The 14,008-nt window shown below is 37.8% G+C and overlaps 1 protein-coding gene across 2 annotated transcripts in view; it reads left to right on the forward strand.

The window, feature by feature from the left end:
• DMXL1 (Dmx like 1) overlaps positions 1–14,008 on the forward strand; it is a 136,903-nt gene that overhangs the window by 48,906 nt on the left and 73,989 nt on the right. For both annotated transcript variants that reach the window (XM_074953007.1, XM_074953006.1), the window contains exons 13-19: positions 277–398; positions 1,294–1,383; positions 1,698–1,800; positions 2,517–2,633; positions 7,485–7,712; positions 8,894–10,594; positions 11,696–11,806. In XM_074953007.1, coding sequence (XP_074809108.1) covers positions 277–398; positions 1,294–1,383; positions 1,698–1,800; positions 2,517–2,633; positions 7,485–7,712; positions 8,894–10,594; positions 11,696–11,806 — 2,472 coding nt within the window. The remainder of the gene's footprint in view (positions 1–276; positions 399–1,293; positions 1,384–1,697; positions 1,801–2,516; positions 2,634–7,484; positions 7,713–8,893; positions 10,595–11,695; positions 11,807–14,008) is intronic.

Genomic DNA, 14,008 nt, shown 5'->3' on the forward strand with positions numbered 1-14,008 from the left:
TACTCTCGAGGGTAGTGTCTCCTTCAATGAGCAGGTTGGAGTTTAGTTCCTTTTGGTGAAGTTCAGTATTAAATCTTCATATTTCTTGCGTATGAACACGTTTATTAATAAATATCTAAATACAAATTAGATCAATGAGAAACAAGTTCTGCTTTCTTCTGTTTTGTTTAACTCTTTAATAATAAATTCTTGTGATTTGCTTCTTGCCAAAAATAGGGAAGGAGCTAGTATGTATTTACTGAAATATTGAACTGATTGTTCATAAATACTTTTCAGGTGCATACTGCAATTCTCCAAGTGCTTGCTTTGTGGCAAGTGATGGACAGTATCTGAGATTATATCAGGCTATAATAGATGCTAAAAAGCTTTTGTGTGAGCTATCCAATCCTGAAATTTCTGTAAGTATAAACTTAACTTTTCTTAAACATATAAATTACATCATCATTATAACTCATAAATTGGTTTGTCAGACTTGGTAATTGAAGAACACTAAGAACTCTGCAAAACTCTGTTATAAAGTCAATCTGCACATATAATAGAATCTTACAGCATTGCAGCCATACTCCATTGTGATGTCGGATCTCCAAAGCTGAGCATTGTTGAGCCAAGTCACTACTACTTGGCTGGAAAATCTCCAAGAAACACCTAATGCTGTAAGAAGTAGTTTTGATGATTCAGTAAGTGGCACTTCCCTGTGAGTCAGTACTGAACTGCTGTGTCAGCCTAGTGCAAGGAGGTATCTTTCATGAGAAGCCTTTAAAGATTCTCTGGCACTTCAGCGTTAACATTCTTACTCCTATTGTGTCCTCACAGAATTGCTTCACTTAAATTCCCATAACATTGTAAATTAGATATAATCGTGTGTACTATTGCTACAGAATTAACAAAACAAAATGCCTAGCAGTGAAAGAGATTTCTGTAAAAGTTCGGAGTCTCTGGAGACTTCCATAGAATGTAAATAAATCTCTTTGGCTTTAATAAATCTCACTTTGTTAAACTGAACTTCTTTCAACCCTGACTTTGAGTAAGTGAACCACAAAAAATAAAAACACTATGCCAAAATGAAAATGTCAAACATCAGGTATCAGAGTAGCAGCCGTGTTAGTCTGTATCCGCAAAAAGAGAAGGAGTACTTGGGGCACCTTAGAGACTAACAAATTTATTTGAGCATAAGCTTTCGTGAGCTACAGCTCACTTCATCGGATGCATGCAGTGGATATTTTTTAATCAACTTTCGGATTTGAACTTACAAGCAATATTGAAGGATTTTTTTTTATTACTGTATTTTTACAGAAATATGTTGGTGAAGTTTTTAACATCATAAGTCAACAGTCTACTGCAAGGCCAGGATGCATTGTAGAGTTGGATGCTATTACAGAGCTTGTAAGTAAGATATTTTTGCTGCACACATTTTATGGTGGAGAAGAACATTCATTTACTTAATTTAAAAAGGTATTAAAATTGAGCATTACACCTGTAACTTTCCATGTTCACTGATGATGAAACCAATACTGTTTTGAGATGTACAAACTACCCCCGACTACCTGACCTTTGCCCATATGCAGAGAGAATTATAGGTATCGCAGATACATTTTATTCATTATTTTGGTTGGTCCTGTCAATTTTTTAATGATATTAGCTTAGACATAAGAGAGTCCATGTCCCTTTTCATTTATTTACTGTTTCTTTTAATTTAGCATGGCAGAAAAACACAGTTACTTCATGTTTTTCAAGAAGACTTCATTTTGAATAACGATGAGGAGAAAATACCTGAAAAGAACAACTGTTTAGCAGACTCTGGTAAAGCAGTATTAACTGTTTAATTCAGTAACATGGTGTGAAGAATGTATCAAAGGGGGGGTATTGATTTGTTTGGAGATAATAACTTTCTGCACTTCAGTTATATTGCACTTCAGATAGATAGATATAGATATAGATAGATATAATATCTCCAAGATCTGCTTGATTTTATTGGAATACAAGTTCAAATGTATGGAACAAAATTACAAATGGAACACAAACTACTTTCCTTTTCCTTGAGGAAATGGACTAAGGGTCTAAGGCAAGGAAGCATTTTACCAAGAGGTACCCTTTGTATACTGTAGGAAATATTGTATAACACTGATGGCTTTTAGTACAGAAAGAGGCACTTGATGAAAACATTAGTCTTTTGTACAGTAGGCCCTCTTGCAGGATCTGGGAGATGCAGGATGTTAGCTTCCCATACTATTTTGTGGTTTTATGAAAGGCAAATAGATAGCTGAGTCCCATGTTTAATGTTAAGGTAGGGGAATGGTGCCAGAGGACACTAGGAAGTGGAGTGGCTGTAAGTCTTTCCAACACTCCTTTCTGATGAGCAATCATTCTTACCACCAGCTAAGCCCTTCCTTTGGACACAGGGTTCTAAAAAAAGTCTAGTGCTATAGTTATATAGTGGGGGAGGGAAAAAAGTTAGTAGCTAACTATTGCTATACTAGATGTTGAACTAAAAACTTTGTTACTTTAAATTTCAACAGGAAACCTGCAAAATGGATTCTCTGAAAAATTTTACTTAATAGTAATTGAATACTCTCAAAACCACTCATTATTACACATGTGGAACTTACACTTGAAGTCCGTTCCAGTCTCAGTAGGTAAGTCCTTTTGTTACGATGTAAAAATATTGTTAAACATCAGTTATTTGTAACTGTCTGATATTCCTCCTATTTTTAGAACTGTTTTTACTGTTCGGATATTTAAGAAGCTACTGTCTAAAAAGCAATCAGCAGTTGCTACGCTAAAGGCTACTTTTGGGTTTCCATCACAACTTATTCTTTCTTGCTCAAAAGTCTCACATTTTTCTTTTTATGCTTTAGTCTTAGCCCAAACTGTGTTTATTTTTGTTAGTAGTTGAGAAAAACCCATCCAGCTGTTTAAGTTGTTAGTGGTGGGGATTCAGACTACTTTTGCTCCTTAGTTCAGAAATGGTAGAACAAAATTTATTCAGGGTTTCTACGTATTTAGTTCTAAATCATGAATGGCAGACTGCATTAATGCTGAGGGTTTAAAAATAAGTTTTAAGTGAATTAGAGTGCACTGCTGAATTGCACAGTTGCCAATTTTCATGTGGTAAATAAGCACCCCAACTTTCACAGTAAGCCAGAAATCAAACTAATCCCATTTCAAAACAAGGCCAAAACAAGCCAATCCCTAAGAACCCCAACACTCTATGTGACTAGATTCCCCCCAGCATATAGTCTGGGACTGTGGTGGGCCTGCTGTGCACCCCTGACTCTCTTTTCCCACCCCCTTGCCCCTGCTGCTGCTTGGGAGCCAATCCAAAAAAAAATAAAATAAAAGAAGCAACAAGCTGCAACAAGCTACAAGCCAAACAAGCTACAAGCCAAAAACTAGCCAACAAGCAACCCACAAGCTAGTTAAGCCAAAAACAAGCCCAATTTCTGTTTTTTTTGGTTTTTTTTCCCCTCCGCGGATTTGGCATGTCTGGCTGGGTGTCTGTTCACACTTAAAAATTAGCAAAGCCTAAAAGCAGGTTTTCTGCCTTCTGTGACCGCTGTTATTAAACTGAGGATAACTGTGAATGTTCCTGTCCACACAGTCAGACTTGGGCAATAACAAAGGTGGTGGTGTGGCAGAGGCAAAATTTCTTCAAGCTGTGTTCTGACAATGTAGTTTTGATACTGTCACAGCCTGTGTATGTAGGGGAGGGAAACCAATCTTCAAACCACAACAGCCTGCCTGGTAAAGGGGTAACACTCCCTTCCAGCAAGGTTGGTAAGTGTATCGTTTCTAATCCTCCTTTACCTTCTAAACCCATAACTTGTCTAGTGCCTCCTTCCTGCTTTTCCAGGTAAATCCTGTCCTAGTTTCTACTTTCTATTGACTCATGCACTTATTCTTGTTCTATTTCCTTAAAAAAAAAAAAAAAAAAAAAAAAAATCAGTCATGCAGTTTTAAAGTTACAAATGTAAATGTGCATAAACTAAAATGTTCGTAGTAAACTAGTGCCATTTTGCATATATATTACATGTTACGGTATGCATTTAACAAATGTACACATGTCCTCTTTGACAGATTTAATTTCTTTTGGATCAGTATAGTTTAATTGCTTTATATTATACAGGGTTTGAAGCTTGCAGTTTCAAACACTTCAGAAATTTGAGAGGGACTTGACATGTGGGACTTGTTGCTTGTCCAGTAAGGGTTGATCCATCCCTACTCTGAAAATCCATTTTGTTAAGTTAATTTGTTGCGTTAAGTTCTGCTGTTAAGGGATCGTTAAGATTTTTACTCACAGGACACGTTACATTTGATTAAAAAATTCTGTCATAGAGTTTAGGTCCAGAAAGGGCCACCAGCTCTAGTATGATCTCCTGTATATCATAGGCCACCAAAATCATGTGGTATCTTCACACTAAACCGAACAACTGAAATTTAGATCAAACTGTTACAGCCCACAGGAGACTAGACTGTTACGTTCCAAAGGCAGAGAATAGGAGGGACTGAAGTGCTGGAAGCCACCATAATGGCAGGGAAATTATTAGAAACTTTCTTCTGATTTCCAGCCTGAATTTCTTCATTGCCAGTTTGATACACATTTGTTCTTATGACAACATTGTCCTTGAGGTTGACTGCACTGCACCTTTAAGTGAGGGAGGAGGGGAGACGCATGTTGTCCAACTTGCCAGAGGAAAGGAAATAGCGCTTTCGGGGTGAGCGGGGGAGAGAGGCTCAGAGGCTGCTGCAAAAGGGTAGTGGGTCAGCATGGTGACGCTGACTCATCCCCAGGAACCAGAATGGCTGTGGAGTTGAAAAGGAGCAAGCCTGGTGGGAGAAGCCCCTTTTTCCCATGCCAGGCAGAGCAGCACCCTCCCTCCTCGTGGAGGTGGCAAAATACCAGGTTTAATCAGGACCTGCTGTGGGCATCATGTTAGTCACCCCTTTCTAAGGGGGTGGGAAGGAATTTTTCCTCACCACCAGATTGGCTAAGGTGGAGTGGAGTGAGGGGTTATTTGCCTTCCCCACAGGAGGTTCAGGGTGGGCTTTGTTGTTGTGAGTAGAGAAGGCTATGATGTTGCAACTCATTATGTAAGTGTGGGGCAGATGTCCAGTGCAAGTACTCCTTAGGGGAGGTATACAGTGACCAGATAAATGGTTTGGTAAAGGGCTTAAAAAGGCAGTGTTTGTTAAAGAAGTGGAATGAGGGGCTTCGGGTTCCTATGAGTGGTACAGCAGGAAGCCAGCTGCCCTTTCTTATTGCCTGCGTTAATCCTTGTTCGGGGGTGGAAGGAATGGTAAGGTCCCAGCAATGGGTTGGCTGGGGGACCTGGATAAAAAAAAGAGGGGGGTGGCAAAAGTCCCCCTGAGTAGATATTGAACATGGAGTTACCTGCACAGTATATTTTAATTTGACGGGTAGTCCCAAGCATCTAATAATAAAAATTGCAGCCTGGTTAAAACCATATCATGTGTGTCCTGTCCTCCTTTCAGTATAGCAGGACAATAAATAGCTCTTTCTTTTTCCCCTCCCACAAGATACTTATAGAGAATAGTCATATTTATCCTTGCTAGGCTAAACTAGCCACACTCTTCTGGTTTCCCCTCATAAGATAGGCTCTCAGTTCCCCTGATCATCCTCAATAACTTCTCTGCTTCTGTTCCAGTTTGAATTTATCTTCCTTGAACATGGGTGACCAGAATTTAACATCGTATTCCAAATGAGGTCTTACCCTATTACCTCTTTCAGATGCATTAGTACTTCTTTTCTCTACTGGAAATGCCTTGCCTGGTACAGGCTAGGATCACATTTGCCTTTTTCATGTCTGCATTATGTTGGTGACTCATAATCATCCTGTGATCTACCAATGCACCCAGATCTCTCTCCTCAGTTGCTTCCAACTGATAAGCCCCCAGATTGCAGCAGAAATTCTTACTCTTAGACCCTAAGTGCAGGGGCTTGTACTTTGTACTGTTGAATTTCAACCGATTTCCATCACTCTAGTCTTCAGGGTCATCCAGATCTTCCCGTACAATATTCTGATCTTCCTCTGTATTGATGATGCCTCCCAACTTTGTATCATGAGCATATTTAATTAGCACTCCTGCTTTTTTGTGGTAAGGTCATTAATAAAAGTATTGAATAAGATTGGTCCCAAGACTGATCTTTGAGGAACTGCACTAGTAACCTCCCTCCAGCCTGATAGTTCACTTTCAGAACAATCCATGGCCTTGTCCACCTTACAAATCTTGTACTAATCTCCATTTTTTTCTAATTTAACTAATAATTTCCCTCATCTAAAATTTAAAGTCAGTTATTTTCTCAAAGAAGGAAATCAGGTTAGTCTGGCATGATGTACCTTTGGTAAACCCATATTGCATTACATCCCCTGTACCTCCATGAATTTAATTATTCTTTCCTTCGCAATTTGTTCTAAAGCCCTGCATAATACTGAGATCAGGCTCACAGATCTGTATCACTTTTTTCTCTTTCTTAAATATAGGTAAGACATTAGCTATTGTCCAGTCATATGTTATTGCCTCTGAATGCAAGGATTTTTAATAAATCTGTCTATTGGACTAGCAATCTCATGTGCCAGTTCTTTCAGTATTCTCGGGTGGAAATTATCTAGTCCTCACAGTTTGAGTGCATTAAACTTATGTTTTTCTTGCACCTCTGATGTGGCAATTTCATTTCTGTACACTGTCATTTCCATCAGTCATTCTGCCTTTATGCGCATGTTCAATATTACCATTTTTGAAAGATGAGGCAAAGTATTCGGTTTTTGGTCCATGCTTAGATTATGTTAAATATCCATTCTATTCGCACTGCATAGTAGCCTAATCTCATCCTTGCTTATTCTTTTTATTTATATAACTACCAAAATCTTTTCCTCTTATTTTTTTAATTTTCTTGGCAAGAGTTTGTTCAGATTGACTTTTAGCAAGTCTCTCTTTATTCCTGTATTTTTTATCCTCCAAGATGTAGCTTTCTTTGCAAATCAGTTCCTTTTTCCTTTCCATATATCTTCTCTGCTTACTCCTAATAATCTTTCTGAAGTGGTTATTCATCCAGCCACGTCTTCCTACAATTTCCCTCCCTCCTCCCCCCCCCTTACTTGAGATGCGAATTGCAGACAGTTTTTGTATGGTTGATTTGAAGAAATTCCAAGCCTGCTCCACATTTAAGTCCTTGAGCTGTTCAGTCCAGTTGACTTCTTCAACTAATTTCCTTAATTTCCTTTTGAAATAAAAAACAAGAGTTGGTGACCTGTTTTTGGTTACTTGCCATTACATTTAAACTGAATCATGATCACTCAATTGAAGGTTATGTTCTACAACCAGCTCTTTTATGATGTCCTCACTTCTTACCAAAACCAAGTTTAAAATTGTATCCCCTCTTGTTGTTTCAGTGACAGCTGTGTTTTTCATAAAACGATTGTCATATGTTACGATAACTTTCACTTAACAATGCAAACTTTTTTTAGATGAAAAAATAGACTCAAATATAGCTGAAGCAGTGTCACATCATGAAGAGCTACATTCTTCCTCTCCGGATCCAGAGAAGATCCAGTCTCCCTTCACGCAGAAATATCGGGCCTGTAGAGCAAACCTTCAAAGTACTAGTCGTCTGACTCTCTCTTCGGAAATGGTTTATAGTCAAGAGTTGAATTTACCGGAAGGAGTGGAAATAATAAGTGTTAAACCATCAGCAGGTCTGTAATTTTAAAAGTAGGAAAGAACTAGTACAAATCTTGTTATACTGTATTCCATGAGTTTCCAGGGTTATTAGACTTTAAAACAACAACAAATTAACAAATACCTTGTGAACTCAGAACGTGTAACCCAGATTTGAAAGGAATACTAAAATACATCGTTGTATAAAATTTTGGTTTTTACTCCTGGGGCCCAAATGCTGCAACAGAGCTCCTGCCGAAGCTAGTCAGTGAAAAATGTTGTTCTAGACCAAGGATTTCTGTAAGTAAAAGGCTATATGCAGTCCTGAGTAGTGAAATGTATTTTGTCTGGAAAATTGACTTTATTTTTTAATATAATGTATGTTGATAAACTTCTCCTATGAAGACTACTTAAGATAGTCAGACCCTTTATTGGGAGTATGTGTTTTGAGCTAGCTAGCATATAGTACTTGGATTGCAGTGTGAAGTGCGCACACTTCATAATTGTGTGACTGCACATACATGGATTATAAAAATACATCAGCATGAAAGCTCCAGCTATGTTCAAAGATCCAGCTGCTGCAGCGTGTCTGAGCTTCTCTGGTGGCCACTGGGGAAGAGGGGTATGGATCCATGTATATACATGGACAGAGAAATCCATTTTTAATTAAAGGGCTATAAATCCATGTCATGGCTTGTCACTAGTACACAATTTATTTTGGACCCTATAATTCAAATCATCTATATTTTTGGTGTCATCAGGTTCCAACACTGATTATCCGTGTTGTCGATACTAAAATTCGCTTTTATTGCTTAACATATCTGGAGTCACAAGTTACTGTTTATATAATGCTTCTTTCTGTTCATATTGGGGATTGAGTTTTTAAAATTTCAGAGATGTGAAATAATTTTAAACATTTAACTGGGCTTGTTTCCATAGGTTCTTCCCCCCCCAAAGTGTCGCTGTAGAACTGTGTTCAACTTGTTCCTTTCACCTCTTCTCTCTGAATCCTTGTAATCATTATTCTGTGTCAGTAAAATAATAGGTACTAGATACTTTGTAAGATGAACCAAAACCAAATTGTATTAGCTTTAACAAAATTGAGTGAATTTAGTTTGACACTTGTATTAAAAAAAAAAAAAAAAAATCTTATGTATGATTACTTGTTGTTTGACCCTGATGTGAAACATTTTTTTTTTTTGTTCTGTTTCAATTTTAGGACACCTGAGTTCCTCTTCCATATATCCAGTTTGTCATGCCCCGTATCTACTGGCAACTTCTTGCTCAGATGGAAAAGTTAGGTTCTGGAGATGCAGAGTGACTCCTGAGTCAGTGGTTTCTTCTACGCCAGAATATACTGTAAATAGTAATGTTACATATATATGGGAAGAATGGCCATTACTTGTTGAGGATGGACTTCTTAGTAGTAGTGCTGTGAATGTTCCAGGCAGGCCAATAGAAGTTAGTTGTGCACATACAAATAGGTTAGCTGTAGCATACAAGCAGATGACATCTAAAAATAGTCGCTGTTCTCAAGATTTCATGATGCATGTTAGTATTTTTGAATGTGAATCTACAGGAGGATCATGTTGGATTCTGGAACAGACTCTTCATTTAGATGAAATAAGCACAATGTTGGACTCTGCCATTAGTATTGACAGTAATTTAATGGCATACAATAAACAAGAAGTTTATTTATCTAACAATGAGAGTATTTTGCCCAGCACAAAGCATTTGGTTCACTTAGACTGGATGTCTAGGGAAGATGGATCACATATCCTAACAGTAGGAATTGGATCAAAGCTTTATATGTTTGGCCAACTGGCTGGGAAAATGCATGACCAAAGTAGTAAGGAGATGTCTGCATTGCCACTGTGGGAAAATGCAAAAGTTACATCCCTTTGTAGGTTTGTACTGCTACGCTGCGTGGACTTAGTTTCTTCAGTAGAAGGATCACTTCCTTTGCCAGTTTCTTTATCTTGGGTACGTGATGGCATCCTTGTAGTTGGGATGGATTGTGAAATGCATGTTTATTCTCAGTGGCAGCCCCCTTCAAAACAAGAGTCCATTACGACTGATTCTTACAGTGGAAGCACACCATCTATCACTAGCTTGATGAAACAAAGCCAGTCGGCTGGTTCTGGCTTGCATCCACCAAAGCGAACCTTAACCAGATCCATGACAAGCCTTGCACAGAAACTTAGTGGAAAAAGAACTGTGTTTGATCTGTCTGTGGAAATGGAAGATTCCGGTCTTTTTGAAGCAGCTCATGCATTATGTCCAACTTTACCTCAGTACCACCCTTTCCAGCTTCTAGAGCTTATGGACCTTGGTAAAGTACGTAGAGCAAAAGCCATCCTGTCTCATTTGGTTAAATGTATTGCTGGGGAAGTTGTAGCTATAAATGAATCTGAACCTAATCATGATCGGCGACTTAGATCGCTTACAATTAGTGCTAGTGGAAGCACTGCAAGAGACCCCAAGACATTCAACAAAACTGAGAATACAGACTATACAGAAATAGACTCTGTTCCACCACTTCCTTTGTATGCGTTGCTTGCTGCAGATGATGACTGCTCACATTTTTGTTTAGAGAAATCCAACAATCAAAATAACGTAAATAAACAAAATGGTTTACCAGATGAAAATTATGAAGATCTTTTTCAAAACTCCAGCCTAAATACAGATGATCTTACTGTGTTTGAAGCAGATGAAGATAATACAAAGCCGAAGGTTATTGACCTTTCTCAGTACAGCCCAACTTACTTTGGACCAGAGCATGCCCAAGTTCTTTCTCGTCACTTGCTGCATTCTAGCTTACCAGGTCTCACCAGGATGGAGCAGATGTCACTGATGGCTTTGGCAGATACAATTGCCACTACCAGTACTGATATTGGAGAAAGCAGGGACAGAAACCAGGGTAAGCTATATATTTTAAGTAATAGGCAATACTCTTGTAATTCACGAGCCTTTTTGTAAGGATTTTTATTGTCTTGCATATCTCTTTCCAGATAAGTGTATTAAATATTCAGTTGTACTAGTATGATGTACTATCGAACAAGATTTTACCATCTGCTGTTTAGGTAAACAGTCCTTTTTTAAAAAATCATTGCAAACTTCTTAACTTAATTTCTGTAATAAAAAGTGTTATGAACTTTGGAAGTATTTTCATTTATTTGTCATTGTTGACTGATATTATCATGAATCATGTGTGCTCACTGTGAGGGGCCCAAGACTCAGACTTGCTTTGCCCTTGGTCAGAAATAGTTCAAACATGACCTTCCAGGCATGCTGGGAGAAGGGGGAACAATTAATTAACCTTTTGGGAAGGTTTGAGGGTATGTTCCTGGGGCATTAAGGTTCTTTTGCAGCTTTGATGTAATGACTAGCTGAATTAATTCATTATTTGTATTGGTGTTTTTTGTGGGTTAGGTGGGGGAGATTTGGGGGTTGGTTCACTGTTGGGTGGCTATAGTTAGATTATAAATCCAGTTGTTAGGATCCAAAGAGATTTTTGTGTGGTTTCTATTCTTTAAATCTAAAGAAACAATCAGAAGTGTTTCTTCCTGAGAAATTAACTCTCACTGTCATACGAATGCACTTTCCTTTATCAACCAAGCTTTTTCCCTCTATCCGACATAATAGTTGTATAATACTTTGATACAATAAGCAGCATATTGTTTTTAGTTACTGATTGGAAAAAATAGGGAAAGTATGATTTTTTTTTTTTCTTAGAGTTCTAGATTACTCTGCAAAGCATAACTTGCTCAGGGCATGCTTCCTTTTTTGCACCTAGTCCACCCTGAGTTTGCCTTTTTTTCTTTGTCACTAGAATCTTAGTTTGGGGGTTAAGAGTTGAGTAAATCACTGAATTCATGAGCTCTTTTTTTTTTTAATGTGATGTCATAGATAGTGGTCTAGTAAAGGGAAATCAAAGCTATTTATAGTCATTTTCCATTTTTTCAAGTTTCTGTCCTATGTATTTTCTTTCAGTGAAAATATGACTGGTTTTTATTTATAGGTGGAGAAACTCTCGATGAATGTGGCTTAAAATTCCTTCTGGCTGTTCAGCTGCACACATTTCTGACAACCTCACTTCCTCCTGTCCATCGAGCCCAGCTACTTCACCAAGGTAACTCTACAGATTGTTTTGGGGGGGTTTTTTGGATAGTGTTCACGTGATATAACGATTTAAATGGTTGCTATCTATTAGATATATGCATGCAGACTTGAAATACATTCAGAACTGTAGTATGAGAGAATTGCAGTAAGTCCTAACAGCTCATTTGCCTTGCAAGCCCTGTGCATGCTCACGCTGAAGAGTAACATAGGTGTTTGTTAACTTGTTGTGTGCATGCTTCTTGGTTAATCTCTTTGGGTTAAAGATATCCTTTTATGAATGTCTGTTGTTATAAAATACTGGAAAGAGCTTTGTTTAGAAATGAGCAATATGACAAGACATTATTTGAACATCGTATAGAACAGTTCATTTTAGTGCTTATTTTATTTTAGCATGAGAGACTCGCAACATAGGGTAACAATTTTCAGAAAACATTTTAGTGACTTAGGAGCTGAAGTGCCTAAGTCACTTTTGAAAATGGGATTTAGGCTTTTTAAGTCACTTTTGCTGCTTCTGGAAATTTTTACCAATTATCAAGTTAAATTATTTCCATGCTTCTAGCAATCTTCTGCTGAGGAGCAGCGCTGCTAGAATAAATCACCAAACTTGAACTTTTTAAATTGGTGATTATAGCAATCATTTTCAGCAACTACTTTCAGTTCTATGATATTCTTTACATATGTTTAATTGCAATTTCTTTTGGATAAAATTAATATATAGCTTTCACATTTTTAGTATTTCTATGGTGTTTAATTTGTTACATCAAGTTAAAAAAGGACAAACTGTAGTAGTACTTTCATATACATTGTAGCATCTAACACTATTACGGTCTGAACAGTAACGTACAGTATAAAATGCACTTCAAAAAATCAAATAGCTATTTTTACAGAATTGACTTAATCAGATATTTATAGTATTTATCTAACTCAGGATTGTCATTGGTGCCACCTACTTGAAAATTGCCACTTTGCAAGGCCATTGGGTGCTGAACTTCTTTAAAACAAAAACCAATGTTTGGCTTTGTACTTAAAGTAAAATATTCCTGTCAGCGTTAGAGGCAAGACATGTTTGCTAAGGACTTGCCAAATGCAAATACTCTATTTTTTTTTAAATGTCTTCAACAGCCTTGGTTTAGGTTCTGCCTCTTGATGAGCTCTGTAAAACAAACCAAGATTGACCGTAATTTCTGTTTTTCAGTTTCAGTAATGTTTGGGTTAGTGAGTTATTCATGTGTAAACTTGCTAGTTGAGCACAGCTCAAAGCTCAATACAGATATGGCTGATCCAGTAGTTTAACCTGCTGAAGGTTACCTGTAACTTAAAAATAACAAAACTGATTTTTTCTAAATGTTTGTAGGTCCTGATGATACTGAAAGAAAATAAGCAAAATCAGAAGTAAACTTGCACAGTAGATTATTCTGAAAGTTGAAATGCAGCAAGGTAGTTTTAGAAAGTGCATGCTAAACTGACTGTACAGACACAGAGTATGATCATAACTCTGAATTCAAACTCACTTTGTTCAAACCATACCAGAACATGAGACTTAAAGGAGTACTATGTCCGTGGTTCTCAACCAGGGGTCTGGGGCACCCAAGCAGGTTTCAGGGCATTGGCCAAGCAGGACCAGTGTTAGACTTGCTGGGGCCTATGGCAGAAACTGAAGTCCCACTGCATGGGGCTGAAGTCTGGAGCCCTGAATAACTTAGCTTCACTGTAAGCCCTGTGGCATGGGGTCGTGGGCAATTGCCCTGCTTGCTGCCCCTTAACACCGGCCTTGGCTTTTATATGCAGAAAACCAGTTATTGTGGCACAGGTGGGCCGTGGAGTTTTTATAACATGTTTGGGGGGCCTCAGAAAGAAAAAGGTTAAGAGCCTCTGTACTCTCATACTAAATTTCACTGATGGGTCTGTTTGGTGTAGTTCTGTCTTAAAATAAAAAGGACGAGTGTATTTCATGAAAGCGAAAGGGTATTTAGACATTTCCGCAAGCGAAATGCTTTAATGATGGAAGTATTTGCTTGATACTGCATAAAACGTCTTAAAAACCAACTATGAACATATTGTAGCTACAGCCCTTTTTATCTATAAAAATGCTCCATTAGGAAAGAATTTTCCATGTTTCCTTTTTGCTTTGGGTAAATACTTGGTGCCAAAAGATTTCAGAAGCTTGTTTCCTGAAAGCCGTTTCCAAATTTGGCTTATATTTGAAGTTGAT

Source organism: Natator depressus, chromosome 5 (assembly GCF_965152275.1).
Source record: "Natator depressus isolate rNatDep1 chromosome 5, rNatDep2.hap1, whole genome shotgun sequence".
Classification (NCBI taxonomy): Eukaryota; Metazoa; Chordata; order Testudines; family Cheloniidae; genus Natator; species Natator depressus.